The 26,108-nt window shown below is 37.9% G+C and overlaps 1 protein-coding gene across 4 annotated transcripts in view; it reads left to right on the top strand.

Annotated features, from left to right (window-relative positions):
* The window catches only part of FGF14 (fibroblast growth factor 14), a 623,517-nt gene that overhangs the window by 498,732 nt on the left and 98,677 nt on the right, over nt 1-26,108 (top strand). For all 4 annotated transcript variants that reach the window (XM_019829208.3, XM_019829233.3, XM_023252979.2 and 1 more), the window contains one exon: nt 1,015-1,118. In XM_019829208.3, the coding sequence (XP_019684767.2) occupies nt 1,015-1,118 (104 nt within the window). The remainder of the gene's footprint in view (nt 1-1,014; nt 1,119-26,108) is intronic.

Raw genomic sequence — 26,108 nt, 5'->3', positions numbered from 1 at the left:
GGTTGTCGTTGCCTGTTCTGGCCTGATCCAGTTAGTTGGAACTACTCTTGAATTAAGACCTTGAGTGGGAGCAGATAACCGCACTGTGGATAATTAATAGCTCTCTTAAAAATGTATTTATGTTAAGGTCCCCCAAATCATGAAGCAGTTAATACTGAGGATGGTGCTAGAATACCCACAAAAGAGTCAACATGTAACCCCAGGATGACAATGTGTTAAAGGAATGTTAAGATTTTTTTTTTTAAAACTCAGTGATAACATTGCTATCTGTACTATGTAAAATAATAGAAAAATACTTTTCTGGTCAATAAGGGAAGAAATGATACATGGAAACATAAATGAGTTTTTATCTCACAGATGGGTAAAATTGAACACTTTCTCCTCTTTTATTTTAGTTATCACTCACAGTTTTATAAGATATTAGTAAAAAAAATGTCTCTCTTTAAAATGTGCATGACGTTCAGTATGATTCGTTCTTTCTAAATTGAGCACATTGGCAGGTACACACCTTTTCTGGGCTCTGCTGGCATCTCATGTTGGTTCAGCAAGACTAATTTAGTTTTGAAATTACCTTTTAAACTTCTAGCCTGTCCTACACTGCAGTGATAAAACATGCTTTCTGCTTGAAAGACCAGACTAAGCATTCAACTTGGACTTTTTTGATTCCACTCTTTGAGAATCTTCACAGCTGATTTCTTTTGGCATCAAACGATGTCAGAGACTGTGATACTGGAATCATGATTACAGGCTTGAGTCTGTGTATTGGTCCACCAATTCTTTGCAACGCTATAGGTGGACTGCTGATATCTATACATTGAAGCTCAAGGGCTGATTTTACCCATTGAAGATACATCTTCATTAGAAAGAGAAATAAAATTTAATTAATTGGAACTTCTCAGAAGGTTGTAACATAGATGATTTTTTTTTTTCAATAAAAGAAATGAAAGACAGAAAAGTGATGGCAAAGCTTTGCTTCCCCTGCCCATTTGTGACAGGCCATGTTTATCTTTACAGCACTGTTCAACCTCATACCAGTGGGACTGCGCGTTGTTGCCATCCAGGGAGTGAAGACAGGATTGTATATAGCCATGAATGGAGAAGGTTACCTCTACCCATCAGTAAGTAACATGCCAAAGGTGTTGGCCATTCATTCAATGTTTGCAAAAAAAAAAAAACCAAAACGGTAGTAGCAACAACAAAAATGAGAAGGATCTGTGTCTATTGACTCTGCCATCTTTGCTTTAATATTTGATCTTTACTACAGTGCTGTAAGGGCTGTTTCTTTATTATTCATCACTGTCTGATAATATCAGTATATATGTCAAGTGGAAGAGTAATATTACCTCTTAAAATTGTGCGTTTGCGTATTTTAAAAAAATGAGCTAGTTTGTAGAAAATTGAATAATTTTGAAAGGGTTGAGGTTAATATGATCTTTTATTTCTATTTAGAAATGTACTTGTCTTAGTGAGTTTCCTGCAAAAGATTATTTTATAAAAAGAAACAGAATTATTATGAATTCTAAAAAATAAAATTTAAAAAGAGTAGTTCTTTTGAAACCAGGAATTCAAATTGTGTCAATGTTTTGCAGGCAAAAATACTTATAAAACGTATATTGAATTTAAATCTAAGCAAGTCTTTCTGTTTTGTGTTAACGTATCCTAGAAGTTGAGCACCTTTTTAGCCATATGACTTCTTCTGCAATATTTATTATTTACACATAAGTCTCATTCAGATGTGCTGTATCCATACATTATAGTGGAGTCAGAATTAATTTCTGCCATAGGACCAAACAATAGAGACTTCGATGAAAGTATTTCTTTTCTCCTTTGAGCAAAAGTTGACAGGTTAAATTCATGGTACCTCAAAGAAAAATGCTCTTATTTGGGTTTGCATGTCATGTTCATTTAAATTCTTTAAAACTCTGTTATTGCTAAATATTATCATCAAAAAACTACATGTAAACATGTATACAGACATTACCCACGCACACGCCCGCACGCACACACACACACACGTACGTAAAACTTAAGCAGAATCATTCTCTGGGGCATTTTCTTGAGCAAATCTGGAAAAACCTGTCAAAGAAAATGAAATTCGAGCTGCGGATTCCCTCTGCGGTGAACTGGAAAATGTTCTTGTTATTTTAGAAGCTTCATCTGAGTTCCCTAAAGGGTGTTCCTGCACACAGACCTGGGCCTCACATGATGTAAATTGCGTTCTGTTGCCCAAAATGAATATTCAACAGACTGAGAGCAAGATCAAGCTAGAATTCCCTATCCTCCCCTTTCAGAGAAGTATGATTCAGATAAAGATCACTTTCTGGAGATGCCTTCTTTCAGATACAAGTCAATTTTATGAATTTGACATTTGTTCTGTTATTTTTGTTTCTTTCTTTCCCCCCAGGTAATCTTTGACATACCTAAAAATTATTAGTTGCAGTATCTGCCATAACTTATAGGTCTCTGTTTCTGTTGATGATTTTATCATGTTGTTTGTTGTGCTCTGATACATGTGTTGATGTCAGAGGGACACGTGACTGTTTATTTTATCTTTTTGCTACTGAGAGAGGTGCTTTCTATTTCTTTTGTGATGAAGTTGCACACGAATACCATTTTTTAAGGTAACGAATATCATCTTGAGTGTGTGTCTTTGCCGAAAATGCAAGTTCAGGTTGTGTGTGGTGGAAAGCAGTGCAGCAGTAATAGAAGTGGTGAAGGGACTAATGGCTGGTCCATACGGCCTCCTGCCCAGGAATCAGGTCTCATAAGGCTAGCTATGGGTGACAGCATCTGCCCCAATCTGTTTCAGTGACAACTTCAGGTTTATTGTTGACCCGTTATTTTCTGTTCTCAATGTCCCTGGTTCTCCCGTTCCTTGGCATCTGTGCCTTCCTTTTGGTGCCTTGATTCTTGACTTACAGATGTTGCCTTTCTTCTCTTCCTATCTTGACTCTTTGCTTTGAATCCAGGATCTGGTAAAAGATATTCTATCTGTCCATCCCCCACCCTGTGAGATCCCCACTGCATAGGCCAGGCCCTTATAATCCTCAGCCGTCTTTCAGGAAAAGGACTCCAATGCAAATCAAATACAACTTCCAATCTTTACTATTACTCCATAGTTAAAGTGCTATTTATTTCAATGTAATGAAATGTGAACTTAAAATATTTCAGTAAAAAGAATATATTTCCAGGGCACATGGGTGGCTCAGTCATTTGGGCGGCTGGCTTTGACTCAGGTCGTTATCTCATGGTTTGTGAGTTTGAGCCCTGTGTCGGGCCCTGTGCTGACAGCTAGGAGCCTGGAGCCTGCTTTGGATTCTGTATCTCCCTCTCTTTCTGTCCCTCCCCTGCTCGCACTCTGTCTCTCTCTTTCTCAAAAATAAATAAACATTCAAAAATATTAAAAGAATATATTTCCATAGTCCTCTATTTCATAAGTAGTGAGTACTCACTAGGTTAATAATATAGCACAACACAATATAACAATTGCTATACTATATAATAACAATAGAGCTACTTCTATAGTAATAATAATGGCTAGTATTTATATAGTAAACTCTGCCCAACACTGTTCTAAGCACTGGCCAGTATTAGCTCATCTAATCCTATTGAGCAAATGCTTTTAAAATGGTGATACTGATGCACAGAGAGTTTAAGAATCTGTGCAGTCACCCAGGTAGTAAATAGAGAAGACAGGATTTGAGCATTAATAGTCTGACTCATTAGCTTACATTTTAACTGTTTCACTATAATGCTTCTATGTGCCAGACATTTTTCATCATATGGTCTGGCACCTATTCTATCTAACAAGAAGTTATAAACACATGATGATGTAAGGAAAACCTTTAGGGATTTGCTACCTAGGGAACAGATTTCATTTCAATTATTTTTTTTTTTAATTTTTTTTTTTCAAACGTTTATTTATTTTTTTGGGACAGAGAGAGACAGAGCATGAACGCGGGAGGGGCAGAGAGAGAGGGAGACACAGAATCGGAAACAGGCTCCAGGCTCTGAGCCATCAGCCCAGAGCCCGACGCGGGGCTCGAACTCACGGACCGCGAGATCGTGACCTGGTTGAAGTCGGATGCTTAACGGACTGCGCCACCCAGGCGCCCCACATTTCAATTATTAAGAAGTGTAATTTGAAACATGATCCTTTTCCTTTGGAGATTCTCAAACTTAAAAAAGAAATCATAGAAAATTGCATCTCTCTGGAAAAAAGTTGATATTATGTACTAAGCATTTAATATTCTAAAATTTATTACACGTAACTTTTGAAATTTAAATTAAAAAAAAAAAAACTATACCGGGGGCGCCTGGTTGGCTCAGTCAGGTAAGCCTCCAACTTCAGCCCCAGTTGGTCATGATCTCATGGTCCATGGGTTCGAGCCCCGAATCCGGTTCTGTGCTGACAGCTTGGAGTCTGGAGCCTGCTTCAGATTCTGTGTCTCCCTCTCTCTCTGACCCTCCCCCACTCACACTCTGTCTCTGTCTCTCTTTCAAAAATAAACATTAAAAAAAGTTTTTTAAAAAGCCATGCCACACATGGCTAACTCAGCTAAGAGGTTTTGAAGTTAAGTTGAGTAAATGCTTTAAAAGGAAAACTCCAGTCAACCTCAGGTTTAAAGAAAAAAGTAATAAAGATTAAAGTCTTGGAAATGAAGGAATCTGTTTTAAGCTTGTGCCCACTTTAAAAAGATCAACTTAATGTTTGCACAGTGAAAACTAGTGCCCAATATGGGACCAATTTTACTGAGGATCCATAGATTTAGAAGCTAGGCAATAAAACACACAGATCATTCAAAATAAATTCTGTTGAATGAAAATCACATTAGAGTTTTGATTTGAGATGCATATTTCTCTATTTGCATTTCAGGAAGTAACTCTCATGAGCCCCCGCCATCCAAATAAAGATATTCAATTTGTCAGATAATTTCACCTCCTGTGGGGGAGGTGGGACAAAAAAAAAGTACTAAATGAAAATAAACACATTTCTGATGCTGAAGGCACATGCTCCCTGTGGAATCTTTCCTTTTATATGACAATAGTCGTCTCTTTTGTGGTCATGATGATTATAATATGTTCCTCAGAGATGTATATCAAGAGATTTAATGTCAGATATGAACAATTTTCTCAAAGGTAGAAGACAAGCTGCAAGATGGTAGAACAGAAACTGACAAGGGAATATTTACATTAAAGAATTAGTTTAATATGATTTTGGGAAATACATGTATTTTGAACAACTATAAACTGTCTATAGCACCATGAGGAACAATTTTTTTTCAAGCAATTTGTAGCTTTGAAAGGCTAAGAAAATCCTCTGTAGAGAGACATGGTTTGAAGGTAAATTCTGAATACTGAAGAACTCAGAATGAAGGAAAGGATTGTTCATCATTGGGGCACAGATAGAGAAGAGTGGAAGTCAGAATGTGTTTCTGATATGAGAAGAGGAAAAGGGGGAGGGGGGAGGAAGGAAAAGACACAGATGGTGAGTAGAACCATGGGCTTTCTCAGGACACCTGGACCCCGGATCCAGCCGAGGCCCATGTTGTCATTCATGCCCCAGTCTTTGCCTCTCAAGCTTCTCATCTATACAATTAAAATGTTTCCCTGGATACTTAAGTTAATTTGGGGGTTTTAAAATTCTGGTTTTAGTCTGTTTGATTTTTCTGAATGATGACATAAGCAACATACATAAAATGTATAAAGACTCATTATTGCTATCTTATCACAGGCTGACATTTATGAGAATATCATATTCCAAAGGGTGATATAAATATTTCTGTTACCCAAATGCAGGCATCTGGGGAGGCAGTAAGCCCTGGGGCTCTCCTGAGATTAATATTTGCTCTGAGTTTCTTAACCAAGTGATACAACTGGAGAGGAAGACAATCCTTTTTCATGTAGATTTGTTAAATGAATCAAAAAAAGTAACACTGCTACTGTGATTTGTAAATATTTGGGCTCATAAGAATCACCTGGAAAGAGGGAGAAAAGGTAGATTCTTTGGGTCAGACTCCCAATGTTTCAATTCAGTGGGTTTAGTAGGAGTCCCAGGAATCTATATTAATAAGGATCCCCCGTCCACCCACTAGTGGGTGAGTCAAAAGCTGGTAGCTCAACCATCAACAACCATATAGCAATTATTTTTGAAATGGCTGGTGGGGGAGATGATGGTAGCTTTAGGTTAAGGTAGTAAGAGTAGAGTTGGTAGGCAGGTACCTAGGTGCAGAGCCCGATACTGAGTAGAATAAAATATTTGGTTTTCCTAACTTCCTTTGCCTCTAATTTGAAGTTTGCAGAAATGTGAAGCAGTTCTGTCCTCTTCTTCACTAAATTAGCAACCCAACTAACGATAGACAATGAATGTGGAAGGAGGGGGTATGAAATGGTCTTTAATTCAGGAAAATAAGGTAAACGCCATATATTCTGCAAAAACACGTTTAAGGACCTCAAAATCTTATCTATTATACATGAGGTAGTTTTCTAATATTGTACTCCCATCCTTCAGAAATATTTTCATGAGCCTCTTCTGAGAAGGTGGTTTTGCTTCCCTACCTCCGTGCCAGCAGGCGTCTCTTACATATGGTGATTTGTGTTGCTTCAATGTCCCAAAGCATCCCAGACAGGAAAGCCTCAGAGTCCCTGCCTCATTTCCCATCAATCATACGTCTTCCTGCAGAGTCCATCGCTCTCATAAAATTGGATGGAACAACGTTATTTTCCTCTTGACATTGTTCTTCTGTTCATCACTCAGGTTTGGGGTTTAGAAATGGAACTGACTTGTTTTTTCACAGTGTGGTGCCCAGTTTCCCTCCAGCTTCTCTATTCTTTCCTGAGAGTTACTCATATACGGTACACACAATCATTCACCCATATTTCTATGCTTTGGGGTGTTGTGTGAGTTTTTTGGCCATCCTTGATACCCATCCTGTCTCTAGCATCTATGGACATCCGTTCTCAGAAAATGGCTCACTACGTATCCCAGTGTTGCTAAGGTACTTTGTCCCTGCCTCCTGGCTTTTTTTTTTTTAATTTAGGCTCTAGGCAGGGGGTTAATAAAGTAATCTGAGCTACATCTACCATCAATGGCCATCAATATCCTTTGTCCCTAAACCAAGGGCCTCAGTAGCATCTGAAAACTGCTCACCTTGGGGACCAGCCTTTCATACTCTGCCCCCTGGGAGTAACGAGGCAAAACTAAACCAAGCAGGAGTCTAAGTTCATCAGGATACACAGAGATGCCCTTTTCAGAATGGAAGTGTTTCCACCTTTCATCCTTCAGTGTTGATCTCTCTGAATGGGTCAGTTTCTTTATTTTAAAAAGTGTATTAAATTTGAAATGATTATTAATATCTCTGATTTTCAAACAATCTCTGACTTGATATGCATGTTCTTCTGCACAAACAATATCTAACACCTTTTGAGACTATACATAAATATATATATATATTTATATATAAATATATAAATATATAAATATATAAATATATATATTTGTGTGTTTCATTGGAATTAGGTATTGTGCTTAAATTATGCACACATTTATTCACATGATTATACTTTTGGTCAGAGTGTTTTTATTTCTTTTTATGAAATGTTAAATAATAGTTTTCAAATTTGCACACATTTTAAAGCTTTACTTGCTATGCTTAAAAAATATTTCTTTTTTCATTAAGTTTCCCTATGGTTCCTGTTGCATTATGACTCAGTTGGATATATTGCCCAATTTGAAAATGGCTATTATCCTTTCTTGGTATTTTGGCTAAGATAATTTATAGTAACAAGGAATCAAGTATGGCACATTAGTTAATTTCACTCCAGTGCTCATGTAATTCCCACGACACTGAACACTGATGCACAGAGTAATTGATTATGACAAAGGCAAGGATGCTGTCATTCTACTTAGGGTCACTTGCCAGAAGGAAAAAGCAATTGAGGAACAAACGCAAATGGTAACTACATGTAACTAATTTTAAGCAGCCTTTTGGGCAAAAGAAAGATACGAAACACCCTATGTTAGGTTGATAGTAGGCTATACAAAGAATTAAATGTATTTTTAGGCTATCCAAGTTCCAGTGCCATTTTAAGGAGTGTGAAGGCAGGAGCTGGGGTTGAGGAAGAGAAGACACTGAAGCTTAAGAGGAAGAAGAGGGGGAAAAGGAAAATGGAAAGGAGATCACAAACCAGCAGTGGGGAGCTACACTAGGCAGCGTTAGGGAAAGAGTGGAGAAAAGAAAGAGGAGCAGATAGCAAAGGGAAGGAAGCAGGGAAGTCATGTTACAAGGAAAGGAGAGAGGGAGGACCGTGTCTTGTGCTCACTCCATCACCTTTCTGGGACTCCCTGACTCCCACCACTCTGGGGTGGAGAAAACAAGACCCTCCCTGGTGAAGCCTAGTCTAGGCTTTCAGACCACACCCAAAATACCTTGTCTGCTCCAGCCCCATGACCACTTTTACCTATTTCCCTTCCCTTAGCCCCCTTTCCAGAATGCTGGCTGTGCTTGGTTATTCTCTAGGCAAGGAAACAGTGTGGCCATACTTGGCTTCCACAGGATTATGCCTGTGATGGTGAGGATTAGTGGAAAGAGGCTAGTGATGGTGTGACAAGCACTGCAACAGGCCAGGTGAGGGATGCTGAGGACACACAGAGGGATAATACTCAGCCTTAAGAAGGGAGATCCCGTCATTTGCAACAACACAGAAAAGTAAAATATGCCAGACACATAAAGAAAACACCTGCATGATGTTACTTGTGGAATCTAAACAAATCAAATACATAGACGTAAGACTTGAGCAGTGGTTACCAGGGTCAGGGAGGTCGGGGAACAGGGGGGGAAGAGGTAAAAAAAAGATAGAAACCAAATAGAGCTTGCAAACTACAAATGTTTGTTCTGTTTGGACAGCATTAAGTGCACACACGATCTGGGGCGGGGAATGCACTCTTCAGTCTACTATTTAGCCACAGTGACAACTTCTCCTTAATTTTATAAAGGAAGATGCTGCACATGTTGACTTTGTTTCTGGACCTGGAGATGGTGGTGTTGGAAACCTCTGGATTAAGGGATTGGAACGGATGAGAGATATTTGGAGTGTTTTCTGAGGAGATATGGAAAGAAGTCTGTGGTGGTCTGGGTATCGGGGTGGGCTCGCTCTGGGAGGACTGGCTCAGGGCTCGCTCTGGGAGGACTGGCTCGGAACCTGGTGCTCGGTGGTACTCCTCACTGAGGACAAAACCAGAAGGAGGGGAATACTTCGGTGGCGAACCTGCTGCATTCAGTTCGGGATGTGTTCGGTTTGTCCCCGGAATATGCAGGTGGGTTATAATCCTATTGGTTGACTACTGGATGATGACAAAGCTTCTTTATTCTGGAATAATCATGTCTCGGGGCTGTCTTTAAGAATGACGTGCAGATAGAGAAAGAATGTTCTATGATGGATGGTGATAATTTTCCTTTTCCTCCCAAATGTGAGACAGAAAATGAAGAGATGAGGTGAATGACATCAGCATAAGTGAAGTTAGATGTTAGAAAAGAACTTTATAAAATAACACACTTCTTGAGAAAGCTTACTAATGTATTTTAATTGATTCCCAAGTATACAGCATCTGTACAGGCAATTTTGGACAGTGGATAGTAAAGCAGAGGACTAACTGAGTTAAATTCCTAACCTGTATAAAAATGATGCTAACGATATGGGAGGGAAATATCAGGCCTTCAGATAGTCTCACAGTGGTTCACAACCCTCAACATAAGATATGTAAACTTACTCAGAAGCAGTGCAGATAACCAGATCCCAGAACATTAGCCTGAAAGATTCCAATTCAGTGAATCCAGTGCGTCTCCAGAATCAGAATTTTGACTATGTATCCCAGGCATTTCTAGTGCAGATGTCTGAAGGAGCACACTTTGATAAACATGGGTCTACATCAGTGTCTCAGGAACCAGGGCATTGAGATGAAATGATTTTATATTTACCATTGATGATGATGATGATGATGATGATGATGATGATGATGATGTTGATGTTTACAAGTTCACGGCCTGGTTCAGGCCCCTGCAGTAAGCAGAAAGACATGGCCATAAGTAGTGCTCACCTTTCCTGTTGACCAGGTGAGCTGGCCTGTGAGGATACACAAAGAGAAAAGCCTTGTCTGTGATTGCTCCACTCAGTCTGGGGAAGAATAGGACAAGAAATGTGTCCTTGAGCATCAAGATAATATGTGGAAGGACAGGTGTTATTTTGCTGAGACTTGAGAAAATAGAAACAAAGACACTGAATTTCAAACCAATGGCAGCTAGTTTATAGTCCTGAAAAGGAGAAGTGGTCTCCATCACCTAAAGCTCAGGGGAGAAATCAGCCTGAGACAGTCAGCTGGGGGCCACAGGGCACCTGTTGAATTGGAGGGCCAATTCAGGCCAAGGGCATCCTGTCAGAGCAGGCTGCTAAAGACAACAAACCTAGGTTCCTTCAGAAATGAACTCTTTTAAGATTAAAAAAATTTACTAATGAAGTAAATATTTGTATTTAATAAATTGTTTATTTTTCCTAAACCCCTATTTCCTCCGAGACATTTTTTTCCTCTAAGCAGGGTCTTTCCACACAAGCCTCATTTCTGGACTAAAGAGACTTCCTCCTCCCTCTTAGGTGAGCGGCAGGTCCCTGTGCTTGATCTACCTTTGAACTCCTTTTCCAGGTCCAGTACAGAGAGCGAGTTAATCCCGTGTGGACCCATCATTATACAGATTTCTTAACTACACAAATCCCATAATACCTACCTCACAAAAATTAAACACCTATGTCTAATTACAAAAGGGTCTGCAAGAAATATAGGGAAAACTACTTCTACTCAATATAATTACTTAGCACTTAAATATGGGCTGAAGAATCAAGCACTTGGTGGGGATGTCTATAATCATGACTTTATTTATTCACTCATTCAAGAAACACTTTCGGATGCCTTCCACTGACAGCTAATGTGCTGTATGTGCTGGAGCTTCAGAGATAATCAGATGGGGCTGAATTAGAAACAACAAAAATCCCCTGAGCATCCAATGGATAGGATGTACATCTTGATGAGGTGAATTTTAAGGCTCCTATCTTTTTTCAGACTCTATGATTCCATGATTGTATCTATACATTTCTTATCACTCTTTCAATAGTGATGGATATGTAGGAGGTCTTTAATTTGTAGCTTTTGATTGATTATTGCTAAGGTGGAATAAATGTCACTGGTAGATTTTATTAATTTATTCCTCAAGTGCCCTCCTGTTCATGATATTTATTATGAATGTCATTTATCTTTTTCCCCACTGGAAAACATTAAGCATCAGCAAAGAATATAGGAGCCTGTTTATTTCTCAAGCTAGAATTGCAGAAAAGCACTATTTACCCATTCTTTTCCTGAAAGAGCATGACAAACCCACCGAGACAGAACTGGATATGCTATTTCTGCACTCCAACATGGTTATATTTGCATTAATACAGTGAGTGGTAATGTCTTCACCTTATGAGAGAATCTTGGAGCAAGAAAATAAAACCTGACTCCTGGTAAATCTTGCTAGCACTTGAACTTGAACATTTTAAAGCAAGCACATGGGGGGGCACCTAGGTGGCTCAATCGGTTAAGCGTCTGACTTCAGCTCAGGTCATGATCTGACAGTTTGTGAGTTCGAGCCCCACGTCAGGCTCTGTGCTGACAGCTCAGAGCCTGGAGCCTGCTTTGGATTCTATGTCTCCCTTGCTCTCTGCTACTCCCCTGCTCACATTCTGCCTCTCTCTCCTTCAAAAATAAACAAACATTAAAACAATTCTAAAACAGGCACATGAATAATCATAATTAGAGAAAGGATTTTATTATTTACAGATGTCCATGAAATGACATCAAATACTTTGGTTTTTTATTTCCTTTTAGTGTCAAAGAAAAAAAATACCATTGAAGTTTGCCATTTTATCTTGATTCTTCTCTAGAGCAAAATGAAATACTGTAAAGAGTAACAAAATTTATGTTTGATTGAAATGTTTTACTTTTTCAAAATTTGTATTTGTAGAGGGTAGATGATAGGTGGGAGATAATGAAAGAAATATTTGCATGTAAGGAGTTTTTTTTTTATTTTTTAAATTTTTTTTTCAACGTTTATTTATTTTTTGGGACAGAGAGAGACAGAGCATGAACGGGGGAGGGGCAGAGAGAGAGGGAGACACAGAATCAGAAACAGGCTCCAGGCTCTGAGCCATCAGCCCAGAGCCTGACGCGGGGCTGGAACTCACGGACCGCGAGATCGTGACCTGGCTGAAGTCGGACGCTTAACCGACTGTGCCACCCAGGCGCCCCTGCATGTAAGAAGTTTTAAAGACTACCTCAAAATGATAGGTAAACAATACCTACCTAAAATGATAGATAAACAATATTTGAGAATGAACTATCTCTTTGCTTTCATTTTCCACATCATGAAAAAAAAATTACACAAAAACTCTATACACGCCAAGGCCAATATACCATACAGTGAATGGCAAACCAGCTCTAATAGTAAAGCAATATAGTTAATAGCTATTAAAATTTGGGGCCAAATTCTGCTTCCTTAAAAATTGTTTGCAAAAAAAAATGTTTGCATATGTGGGAGACTCGTGATTGAAATTGATACACATCACCCATCCAAGTTGAGTGGATGAGTTTTCTTTCTGCTTTTTTTACCTTTGGAGGATTCTTACTCTTCCTACTTCTTGCGTGTGAGCTACCTGCTGGGGACTCTGAGAATTCATGACCATGAGTTGGGTGTTTCTTTCAGTTTCCTCAATGCAGCTCCAATCATTTACATCCAAGTTTTTATTCACTTGGGAATAAAAATGAAAAATAATTTATGAAACAATTCACAACAATATGAAAACTACTCTCTTTTTCTTTTCTATTGAGAAAGAACTAAAGCAACTTTTTTTGAAAAGCCTAACTGGCTGTTCCTCCCCACATGTTATATGCAAACAACTGATAAGAATCACTCCTTTGGTGATAATTTTCCTTGTTACCTCTTCTTTATGTCTTTTGTTTCCACTGGTTTTAGACTTATAGTTTTATTGAAAGTTTGATGACCAGTTATTTGACTGAAAATATGGGCCATATTTCCATTCTGATATTACCTGTTGACCAATATTGATGCAACACATTCCTGAACCTAATGAAAAAGGCAGACGCAACCCCTGGCCTCATGGAACTTACAGTCTCTGTAAATGTAAGGTCCATAAACAGTGCGTTTTCACTTTGAATGATTTGTTTAGTTTCTGGAAGTGTGTTACATGCTCTGAGCTACTTAGGGTTTCACTGAACATTGTCTGTTTGTCCTAAAGTAATGTATTCAGTTTGGAATGCAAGTTTATGGAAAGGTACATGATGCACTTCTTGAGCAAGGACTTAGTAGATCTTAAGAGTTTCGCTTGGAGTTAGATATTTATTGCTTTTAAGGTCTAATGACTATATGAAATGAAGAGACATAAGTCACTTTTATTGACATGTCTTAGCCATGCAAAAGCATCATGATTGGGTGCTGTTTGCTGTCCCTATAGAGGTAGAGACTGAATGGGAACAAGATATTTTTGGAAGTGCTGCATGTTTAACAAGGTGGAAATATTTTATTTGGTTATTAATCCTAGATATAGGCCACTGTTTAGCAGAAATGGTTATGTGGGTTAGCAGGAAACATTCTACTTTTAAGCTGGTACAAATAATACATAACGGTACTAATCAGACAAATGATGAGTATTGATTTATGTCATGAGAGAAGCGTTTACTCGTGCTATTTAATAAATTAACTCTGAATGCTCTTCACCAGGTGATAAGGAAAAGGGGTTGATTCTCAGTGACTCCCCATTAATGTAAACTTCTCCAATTAACTCATCTGTCTCTCAGCCATGAGCCCTTTAAAGCTTTGTTTCTACTATATAAACCTTAGACTCAGTACCCGAGATCCTTGTCACGGCAAATTATTTTCTATGGTGAGCAATCCTCTGCTATGGTTCAAGAGTTTTGGTTTCCTGGGCTGTACGCAGACACAGCTTTGAAAAAAACCAATTTTCTTTCTTACTTGTAGGTAATAAAGAGTAAAATTATGACACGAAGATATGTTACCTTGAGAGTTGCCTATTTATTGAGGTATGGGAAACATTGTTTTTTTCTTAAAAATGACATTAAATGCCCACAAGGCAATGATGCAAATTAATTTACAAGCACCTCCTCTATAATCAAGACTTATTACTCATATTATTTTTGCTATTGTGTTAAATGGTAAAATGATGATTAAAAAGTTAAGTAACTTTGGAAGAAATCAGAGCATCTACTGCATTATTATTTAAATACTTTCATGTAACATTTTGCTTTCTATCCTCTAACCATCAGTTAAGGTTATCAACAGAAACAATAAGAAATTATTTTTTTATCAAGAATTTGCAACTTGGATAACTTTACATACCATTGAATGGTGGCCAGTATACCTAACTCCTACATTGTTTTTATTCCAATATCAGTTAGAATTCTATATTACTAGCAATATCAGTAACAGAAGACTCAACTTTTAAACTGTTCAGAAGTTCTCTAGACAACTTTTACTTAGAGACAAGGTAAGAGGCATTCTCTTAATGTCCATGGAGAAATAAACTCTAATGTGCAATATCATATTAAAATAAAGGAGGAAAGTAGGAAGAAATTGGTCCACAGGTACCATCAATGGGTTAGCTATTTTCCTAATGCAGTGTGAGGCTTTTGAAAGACTGTTTTATAGATGAAGCAAAGCCAAATATATACCCAGGAGAAATAGCAGTGAACCTTGATTTAATTTAAAATTACATTACATGAGAAGGCTCGCACATTGAAATGGGAAGAATGGCCTTGGGCAATAGTTCCCTTGTGTTTATGTAAAAAAAAATCAAATAACACCTTGTAGGAATTTGAATGCAGACAAAATTCTTATTAATTTTTATGCATCATTCATGGAAAAACAATAACCAAAAAAAGAAGGAAAGAAAGAAACCGTGTCAGCAATAGCTCATTGTTTAAGAAGCACAGGATGTTCAATCACACTTTCATTTTCGGAGTCACAAAATCCAGCCTCAACTTTATTTTATTCCTGATGGTCAGTCTTTGGAACCAGTTGGAAATTCCTCAGACTCATTACACCATTAACTAGCAGGACCTAACTATCATTTATTTAAATTTTTTATGAATAACAACTTCATTATACATTGTGTCTGTAATATGACTGGGGAAAACTATGAAATGTGGCACGTTGCAGTAGTTAATTTCACTATGAAATGTGGCACGTTGCAGTAGTTAATTTCAATTATCTAATATCCCAATCATTTTCTTAACAAGAGACTTGCCTAAGGGTCTGCTAAAGCTCTGCATATCTTGGAAATTACTGGCTACTAATTGATCCAATAGTAGCATGTTAAAATTACCTTAACCATTCTGTTCAATACCTAATTGCATTTTCTATTGATGTCAGTGTTCTACCAAGAAGCAATTGGTGCTTGAAAATTACTTTTTACTGTGGAAAAAGTGGTAAATTGTGAAATCGGCTACTTGTGATTTTACATTTAAGAGACAGTGGTGATAATAGCAATACAATGGCGAAGAAACATAATGCCGAAGTTTGTGAATGTAGGGTATGCAAAGCTGAGTCATTTTAAGGTACTAATGAGTTATTCTTGGGCATTCCCACTTCCAAGTGAGTTTGTTGAGGGTAATTGAGCAATCTGAATTATGTTACCACTGGGAAAAAATAGTTATTTTACTAGGTGCTCTGTGTGGTGTGTGTATTCATGTATGATTATTCTATAATCATAACTACTATGACGTACTCTTTCCCACCCAATGAAAATGGCACACAGATAGAAACTAGTATCCTGATATGTACATGCACCTGTTTTTCTCTTCATTATCGCCTAGGCATTTTTTTTCTGCCTATTCATTTGTGAAGTACTATGAAAATAAAATCCACCTTTAGGGACATTGTATAAGATCTATAATTCCCAGCTCCTGTTATTTTTAATTCTCCAAAGGAAAATGCTTTATACAGTCTGTTTCTTAGATGGACAACAGAGTGGGATTGAGAAGTGGACAAGTACAGTGCGAGGGGAAAATAGCCAGCTCAGAAGACTAGATAGATGAAGTCTGGCAATGCCACCAGCACTAATTTAAGCATTTGGACACTCAGAGTGACCTTGAGGATTCTGAATGACTTTTTATAACATGATGATGACATTTGAAATGCTTTCCAAGGAATAGATGAAACACTCAATTATGTTTTCTTTAATCTTCTGATATTATGATTATGTTCTGGCAGAATGATGGCAATTAATTACATTAGGTCAGCAAACATCGCCATGCCTATCATATACACATTAAGAACAAGTCAGAATTTTCCCAGCTGTGCAGTTGGCCTGGTGGGCACAGTGCCAGTGGCGGTAATCTCTCTGACACTTCTTCTGCCACAGAGCAAGCCCAGAGTTGAAACACTGGGGCAGCAGGAAATGAGTGGATTCTATTTGTCCACTATTTGTCTATCTTAAGATCCCTCCTCAGAATTTAGGAAGACTAAAATTATGATAATTGCAAAGGGTATTTATATTTATCTGTGAGCATATATACATACTTGTTATAGTCTCCAACAGAGTAAAGATTACGTTCAAATACGTGGTCCTTCACATGAATGATCACATAGGTTTGAATACTTGTAAGAGAGCTGCAGATGTAATGGTTTTCTACATTTTCTAAGTTTCATAAAAGTCTAATGAGTTTTCAAGAGAAATGAAATAGCCTTGCTTGTGTAGTATTCCCATCGTTAAAGCAATTAGCCCATAAGAAAGAAATTCTGGAGCTTTGGGGTCAAAATCTTTATTTTTTTTTCTTTTTTTTGGTAAGATTTACAACTCAGTTCCCTTCACTAGTAGACCTCAGGGTTTCTTTATCTCGTGCCTGCAACTGTTATTACTACCTTTCTGTGAATGTCAGATGGCTTTCCCTCTGTCACTGAAGTGACCTAGAAAAATTCCTGTGAAAGTAGATCCCATAAAATAACATTCCTTGCCATGAATTTATGTCCTGAAGCCAGATAAAATGTCAAGATAGTAGAAATAAATACATGAAAAAGCTAAAAAGCGTGTTCATGATTCTAAAGGGAACTTGTTATTGCTTTTTAAGTTTATTGACTTTAAAACCAATTAAATCCATTTATTCTGTGGCTTTTAATATTTTAAAGATAGACTTTGACTTCATTTTGATGGTAATTTCAGTAAAACTTTTATTTCAACTTGTGGTGATAGGTATCTTATGTCATTTGGAAACAACCAATTTATCTTAGAGAGATAAATGTATTTTTATGACATTGATGATTTTGAAAATATGATTCTTAATTATGATACATCTCTGGGTCTCCCTGACAGTGATCTACTAAAAAGTTTACCACATTTCTATTTATATTTGCATAAAAGAAATAATGATGTTGCGAAGAATATACTAGTATTCAAGTCACTGATGTATATGTATTATGAGAAAAGTACTTTATCCATATTTAGCTGTGCTCAGGGTTTCAGTATATTTCCCATTTAACACTTGTAATTCTATCATAATGAAGGAGTGTATAATTACTTTCAGCCTATTCAGCATATGAAATAATCAGGAAATTTTCTGGATATTCAGATTGTCGGAATCAATGAAGTGTTAGTTTTTTTGTGTGTGTAAGAGACATGGAAAAATATTAAGGGGAAAATTTCCTAGTTAGTTCAGCTAAACTTCCTACAAGTTAAAAGGGGATGGAACCCAGATAATAATATTTTAATCCATTTCCATTTTCCTTCCTTCCAAGACCCTTCATGAGGTTAGTACTTGTTATGCACTTAATCTTTGTGCAGATTTTTACTTATAATCTTCTATTAGTGATTTTTCACTCGCTGATACATGGTCAACATAATATGGTATTCACAGGGGAAATGAGGCACTACTTCAGATTGTATAGTTTTATATCATTCTTCTTGGACAACCTAGTTTGTTTCTAGTATTCTTTTTTTAAGCTTGTACATCTAAGCTTGTATGTCTAAGCTTGTATAGATATCATGATAGCATTGCTAATGAATTGTGTACACTTGGCAAATAAGTTAGACACAAGTCCTATTAGGTAAAGCTACTGTCCACAGGATTTCAAAGGAGCGGCACAGAGCAGTAGGAGGAAATGTCGGAATTATGCACATAGTTGCATGCTGACCAGATTGTTGGCGCATTGACAAGATATATTCACTAGTCATACTATTATAATTATACTCAGATCTCTGCCACACTCAGGATTCCTTCCCAAGAACACAAAGCTTTCTGCCAACATACCCTGTGAAGTCTTCCCTGATCTATTGCCCTTATCCCTACCACATCCCAGAGGAAGCATCCCAGAAGTATGTGACTCATACCTCATTAATAGTTCTGATGCCATTCTTCCTTTGCTTGTAGACATTTGTTTATAAGCCTCAGATTCTTCCTTGTTACCCTTTTCCATAATCACCTCTTTCTTTCTCATCCTTGATTTGTCCCTGTCTTTCTCAGGATGCCTGCACTGTAGTTCCTGTCTCCCTGTCTCTACAGTGTGACCTTCACCACTACCTTCAAGTTATAATTAGTTTCTGCCACTGGATATGTTCAAGTTAACCATTCCCCTTTACATGTATCTTTATAAATGGTCACATTAGAAGTCTATTCTCTTCCACACCAGGAACAATTCACCCTACCCAGCTATTATAATTTGAGGAATGGCTCCCCAAGTTTAAAAAAATTTATTTATTATTTTTGTGAGAGTGAGCAGGGGAAAAGCAGAGAGAGTGAGAGAGAGAGGATCTGAAGGAGGCTCTGTGCTGACAGCAGAGAGTCTGATGTGAGGCTCGAACTCATGAACCATGAGATCATGACCTGGGCCAAACTGGACGCTTATCCAACTGAGCCAACCAGGTGCCCCTGGCTCCCCAAGTTTTTATATCACATTAGAGCCATTATTTGTTGTTTTGCAAGTTGTATGCACATAACTATTTATTCAGCAAACATTTAAGGTCTTGGATTAAAAATGCTTCCTACATGCAAAAAGCCAGAGAAGCTGTTGAAAGATGATTATTGAAAAATCTCACAAACGTCTAAGTTTTGACCAACATTACATTTTTAAAGATACTTTGCTTTCACCAGTTAAGGTTGTGTTAGTTCCAAGTGCCATAGTGAATTTTCATATCACAGATATTTAAAAATATCACTAAACTCTAAAATATCATATTTTTTATTGCATAAGGATTTTCTTTGTAAATGCACTTCTTCATTTGCTGACTGTTTTCTGCATTGCTGTCCTTACATGGCATTTACAAAGTACTAGATGATGTATGGTGATAAGTACCTCATCTGACAAGTCCTTCCAGGCTAGAAGTTCGCATTTTAAGTAGATCATGGGGATTTGCCATTATTGTACCAAATGCAGAGAGAACCAACCCAAATGAAAGATCTTCTGGATCTAAATCCATTCCTGTTAATTTCTGCAATGTCAGTGGAGTTGAAAATTGGTCTCCTGGCACTTACAGCACAATCTTGCAGATTTCCAACATCATAACTCCATGCTCGGAGTTCATTGTTGGACTTGCCAAGGTGTGTTCAAGTACACTTGTACAACTCCGTGGAAATATCTCCCAAGCAAATAGCTGCATGTGATTTAGGGAAACTACATTCTTCCTAGAGCAAAAGTCAATGAGAATGTACATTGAGAATGTATGCAGTGATTGCATTTTATCACTGAATGTTTGGAAATTATAAAAGAGGAGACTCCTAATGGCGCTACCTATGCTAAGTCTAGAGTACCATACATTTTTAAATGGGCAATTCTGTTCTGTCAAAGGCAAAGATTCAAAAACAAAAGTAACTTAACCATATGGTAAGAGAACTGTGAAATGTGTTGAACAAAAGGCTTAGAGCCTGTGAATATGTGGCTACAATGATAAAATGGGCTTTAAATATACGTCCTTTATTCACTAGGCTTCTAAAGCAAAAAAGGTTCTTAGAGAAGACAGTGTTCTCATGCATATTCTTCAAGCCAGTTTCAAGGAATGATGTCTTTTAGTGAGAATGAGAATGCAGAGGACACTATTTTGGAGACAGTGAGTCTATGTAGATGTAACGTCAAAATCACTGATGACATCAGTCTTTCTATGTATCTGGTCTTGCTGGTTTTAGCAAATATCTATAATCATCAGCCATGCAAGAATCTTCTTTCTATCGCTTATTTGTCATGATTTTAAGAATGTTTTATTTTAGGGGTGCCTGGGTGGCTCAATTGGTAGGACTTCTGACTCTTGATTTTGGCTGAGGTTGTGACCTCACAGTTGTGAGATCGAGCCCTGTGTCGGGCTCCACCCTGAGCATAAAGCCTGCTTAAGATTCTTTCTCTTCCTCTGCCTCTCCTCTGCACATGTGCCAACTTCTCTCTCTAAGAAAGAAAGAAAGAAAGAAAGAAAGAAAGAAAGAAAGAAAGAAAGAAAGAAAGATTTTATTTTAATGGCTTCAATTTGTAGTGGATAGACTTAAAGTCCACTACCAATGGTAGTGGATAGACTTAAAGGGACATACAGAGTGTTTTTCATAATTGAAATGGCTATACCTCTGAAATTCATTGTCCCTATACACTCATTTATTTTAAATTATTTTCCTATCTCATCCATTACAGGCTTTTACAATAGGACACTATACGTTAATTTTTTAAGTCTCATATGAAGGCTCTTTCTTTCTCATAATTTTAAAATTATGTTGACAACTGACATTATTTATTTCATGTTTATGTCCCATGCTTTTATTTTAAGTCTCACAGAGTTTGAGAGATCTCCTTTTTATATAAATTTACTCTTTCAGTATCACCCCTTCCCCTCCCCAAGCTGCCATTCATTCTCTCTGTCAGGAAGACTTCCATTCGTTGGTCATGGACTAGGACAAAGGGCCTCTTCCCTGAACTTGCAGAAGCAAGTAATTAGTTTTTCCCTATATCGAGACACATAATCCTTTTGTTCCTTATTATATTTTATCATGAAGATTTGTTTAACCGTGCTATCTCCTCCTAAAACTAGAGCTGCACTACTCAAGTGTATGTTATTCAACTTTGTGAGTAGTACCACGTTAGACATAACTTAAGCAAAGGCCACCATACATGTGGACTTGGAATCCTAACAAGTGGCGTGGGGACATTTGAGCATGTGCCCAGACTGAATGTAGATGGGAGACGTTTGTCTGCTTTCCTTTTGTCAGATTCAGCTCTGTGAGCACTCATATTGTGAGTATCTGTCCAGTGACTCTAATTCCCTGTACAATATATGTAACAATGGGAAACTTTAATATACTTTGGCCCCTAAATGCAAGCCTCCTGAGGCCCAATGAGGAAGTAAAACCAGAGTGACTGGCTTTATTTTATTTTTTAAATGTTTATTTATTTCAGAGACAGAGAGAGAGAGATTGAAAATGAGCAGGGGAGGGGCTAAGAGAGAGGGAGGAGAGAATCCCAAGCAGGCTCCATGCTGTCAGCGCAGAGCCCGATGCAGGGCTCAGTATCATGAACCGTGTGATCATGACCTGAGCCGAAATCAAGAGTTGGCCTCTTAACCGACTGAGCCACCCAGGTGCCCTAGAGTGACTGGTTCTAATGCTGGAGGAAAACTGCCTCTGTTGAATATATAGAAATGGTATATTAATCTCCAAAATTGGTATAGCCCTAAAAAGTGCTTAAGAATAATTTTGATTAAATTTAAGTTCTGCCTTACTTGCTAATTTTAAAACCTGAACACTTCTCATTTTAGATTCAACTCTGTTGCACATCCAGCATATGAGAGGTATGGAATACAGATGTGTTATTAAAAGCCTCAATTGTACTCATCCATAGTGAAGAATAGTAATTAGGAGAGCCATTTGTCTTAGTCTGAGTGGGACAGCTCTGGTTCACACATGTGGTTTTGGTGTAAACATGAATAGCGCCACTTTCATTCTTAAAGGTGTCCCAGTTTAGAGGATATTATGCAGTCACCCTCAGTATGATTATATTTCAAATTGTTTCTGTAATTAACTTGAGTATTGGCACACATGATGCAATAGGGATAAGTAAAACTTTGGCCTAAAGATGTGGTAGGACCTGCCTAGTGAAGCTCATTGTACTTCAAGCCACATCGGTCAAGATGTGCCCACTTGCCTGCCATCCTCTCCCTCTTGTCAGCTCCCTCCTTTTCCTTACATGGTGTAGAGATGAGCACCATTACTGTTCCTGCTGAGATAACACTCCTTTACAGCACTTTTCTTTCCACTTTAAGCGCTTTGGACATCTCCTACCCAGTCATCCAGTAGCACTTACCCTGGGGCTTCCTGGATGTGTTCTGACATTTATTCGCCCACCGTCAATTCTGGGCCTGCATGACCTACTGGGGCTATCGGTATTCCTTCCCTGCGGGGTTCTGTGTCCAGAAGCATCTTTATAGCTCCATTTGCCATTTGTAAAACTAATATTTCACAGGTAATAACATTGGCAAGTGAAGCTTAACCTTGTAAAAGGATCCCTTATAAAAGAATAGGTAATAATGCACTGATAAGCAAGAAGGGAGACGAAGTCCCGGATATGTTATTAAGATGGAGAGTAGAAAGAGGATACACAAAGATGAGAGGAGAATGGTGGGATAATCACGGAGGCCTGTTTGCTGAGGGCAGAGAGGAATATGGGAAGGGAGTGCAGGGGAAATTTGGCGCCCTACAGACCTTGCTTGCTTTTTTCCCCTTTGCATCTGAGGTTCCTAGGGAAGTTTAGATATAAACCTAAACTACACCAAATAAGCAATAAACTGTAGCTGTGTTGCCACAGACACATCCTAACGTCATGAAAGAAAACTTGAAATATTTAAAAATTGGTATATATTTAGTTATATGCACACTTGGCTATATCCTAGCTAGTAATCAGGTGGTTCACATAAATGGCTACAGTGAATATTCTTTCCCCCTGCAAAAAAGTACATTTCTGGAGTCTGTTGTAGGAGAGGCAGAGTTGTTCTGGAGCAGGAATTCTTGCATTTGTGATTCAGGGGCCCTCAGATGATCAAAATATTCACTGGTCCAAGAGAAGGTATGAGGCATGATTCAGAGAATTGGCAGAAATGGCGGTTTGTGTGTCCTACAGGAGCAGGAGTCCTGAGAAGCTGGCCCCCCTGCGGTTTCTACAGGGTCACTATTGATTTTCCACCTACTAATTCTAGGAACATAGTTTACCATTCCAAGGCTCAATGAACACTGGACCCAGCTTTCCCTCTCTGAATACTCATCTGCTACTAGTCCTAGGTTTCATGATTTCGTGGGAAGACACTCTTATTTGTTTGAGTTTAACGTGATGGGATTTTGCATTGTGTATGCTTAAAAGTAAATAGTATGTACATTTAATAGTAACAAATCTACCAGCTAAAAATGTAACTTAACGTGGGCTTACTTATAATCTCTTTGAGTTGGGAAGCACCTTAGATTCTGAAAACAAAATCCACACAGAGCTTTGATTATTTGAAAGTAGTATAAGAATATATGAGATTATCTTATTCAGTTCAATCAACAGCCTGTTGGGGTATTTCCTGGTAAACCACTCTTCCCGTGGCCCATGCTCCCATTGTATTTTGAGTGAATGACATCATGCAAAGGGACAAAAATAAAATAAAATAACATAAAGGTTATTTTGTTAACAGTGCTTATTGTATATGTCATATAAGACCTTTGTTTTGTTTTAATGTTTACCTATTTATTTTGAGAGAGAGAGAGAGAGAGTGCACGTGCATGCATGCAAGAGCAGAGGAGAGGCAGAGAGAGAGAAAGAGAGAGAGAGAGAGAGAGAGAGAGAGAGAGAGAGAGAGAATCCTAAGCAGGCTCCACACTGTGAGCATGGAACCCAATTCAGGGCATGACCTGAGCCAAAATCAAGAGTCAGACACTTAACCAACTGAGCCACCCAGGTGCCCCTGTTCTGTTTTGTTTTAAATCAAAGGATAACTATTACTAATGGCAGAAATAGCAAACACCAATGGGATGCATTGTGTCCATACTGGAAAATGTAGTTAATTCATTATATTTACCCAGGAGGACTTTTCTGTTTGAGCCCCACACTTGAAATTGTAAACAGTTCCACACTTGCAAGCATAAACTCCTTATTACAAGGAGATCCAGGTGACAGTTGCCCTGTTAATGATATCTTTGTGTCAGTCCATCTTTTATCTAGAGATAAAAAACTTTAAACTACTAAACTATGGTTAGAATGTGTATTAAAGCATAAAAGCACACATTCTTGATTGTTTCTGGATATAGATAGGTTTGAATAGTTAAGGTTACAACAACAACAACAAAAATGTAGAAGACACTTTAGAAAAAGAAATGCTCTATTGGGGCACCTGGTTGCTTAGTCGGTTAAGTGTCTGACTCTTGGTTTCACTCAGGTCATGTTCTCACGTTTTGTGAGTTCAAGCCCCACATTGGGCCCTTGCACTGACAGCTCAGAGCCTGCTTGGGGATCCTCTGTTTTCCTCTCTCTCTGCTCCTTCCCCGATCGTTATCTATTTCTCTCTCTCAAAATAAATAAATAAACATTTTTTAAAAAAAGAAAAAAATTATCTGTTGTATGTATGTTATTACCTGTGTGTTTTATCTATTTGGTTGCTACACATGTATAAAACACTGAGTTTGCTACTTTGCATGAAATATTTAAATATAAGTGTCAAATTCTTTGACTTAAACCCGTGATTTCTTTCAGTATTACTTCAATAATATCCTTCTGTGCATCTTTTAACCACAAATTTATGAATGTACATCTTTATTTACATCAGGGATCTGGTCACCTTACTAGGAGGTACGTCATTGTATCAGTGGATAGGGGTTATTGCACATCACTGAACAGACACTCACAAATACTTGTACATTGTGACAGAAATTAAATAATTGACACTTAAGATACCTCTTTTAAGTAACTAAGAAATAAGGAAAAGTTGCCTTCAAGTACAAAAATAAGATATCAGAAATTAGGAATTGCTTCTCCATATGTATATTTTTTAATATAATTTATTGTCAAATCGGTAACATACAGTGTGGAAAGTGTGCTCTTGGTTTTTGGGGTAGATTCCTGTGGTTCATCGCTTACATACAACACCCAGTGCTCATCCCAACAAATGCCATCCTCAATGCCCATCACCCATTTTCCCCTCTCCCCCACCCCTGCCCTGTCCACCCTCAGTTTGCTCTCTGTATTTAAGAGTCTCTTATGGTTTGCCTCCCTCCTTCTCTGTTTGTATCTATTTCCCCCCCCCCCATGGTCTTCTGTTAAGTTTCTCAAGATCCACATGTGAGTGAAAACATATGATATCTGTCCTTCTCTGACTTCTTTCACTCAGCATAATACCTTCCATATGTCTTTTAAAAGACATATATAAAATGACCACATTAAGTTTTATGAATTGAAGAATAAGCTAGAGGAACTGTAAATTATTCCACAATTTAAAATAAATTTAGCATCTTTTAAAAACAGATATAGTAATTATTTCTTCTATAAAAGCAGATTTGCAATAGCAGGTACCCACTTTACACGGGTATTAATTCAGCTGGTATTTACATTTCCAAACATTTATTTCTCATTAGCCAGAGAGACTGAGGTGTGGGCTTCACTCAAAAATGTCTTTACTGAATCACAAGTACTTATTAAACTACTAGTGTTAAGGGGATAGAAAAGCATTATCAGCCGTTGTTCCTGAGTAGAATTGACTTCTTCCGGCCCTGTCCAGGAAAACAGGTTCTTGTCTTACTCCTCTATGTAAACGCATCCCTACAGTGAATATATACATTTCTTCATTTTGAGTTTGTACACAGGGAGTGATATTCTAAATGATGTGTCATTTACTTAGGGCTTTCTTTAATACTGCAGGATCTAGAATTCAGTTTAAACAAGAAGAGAGCCAATGGGAAGACACAGTAGACAAAACCTATGATGAAGCTTTGAATTCAAATTTTCTTTCTCGAGACTATCCTGAACTCACCTTTCAGTTTGCGGTGGCCTTTATCCAGCTGG

Source organism: Felis catus, chromosome A1 (assembly GCF_018350175.1).
Source record: "Felis catus isolate Fca126 chromosome A1, F.catus_Fca126_mat1.0, whole genome shotgun sequence".
NCBI lineage: Eukaryota > Metazoa > Chordata > Mammalia > Carnivora > Felidae > Felis > Felis catus.
This window is presented reverse-complemented; position numbering and strand designations above follow the sequence as displayed.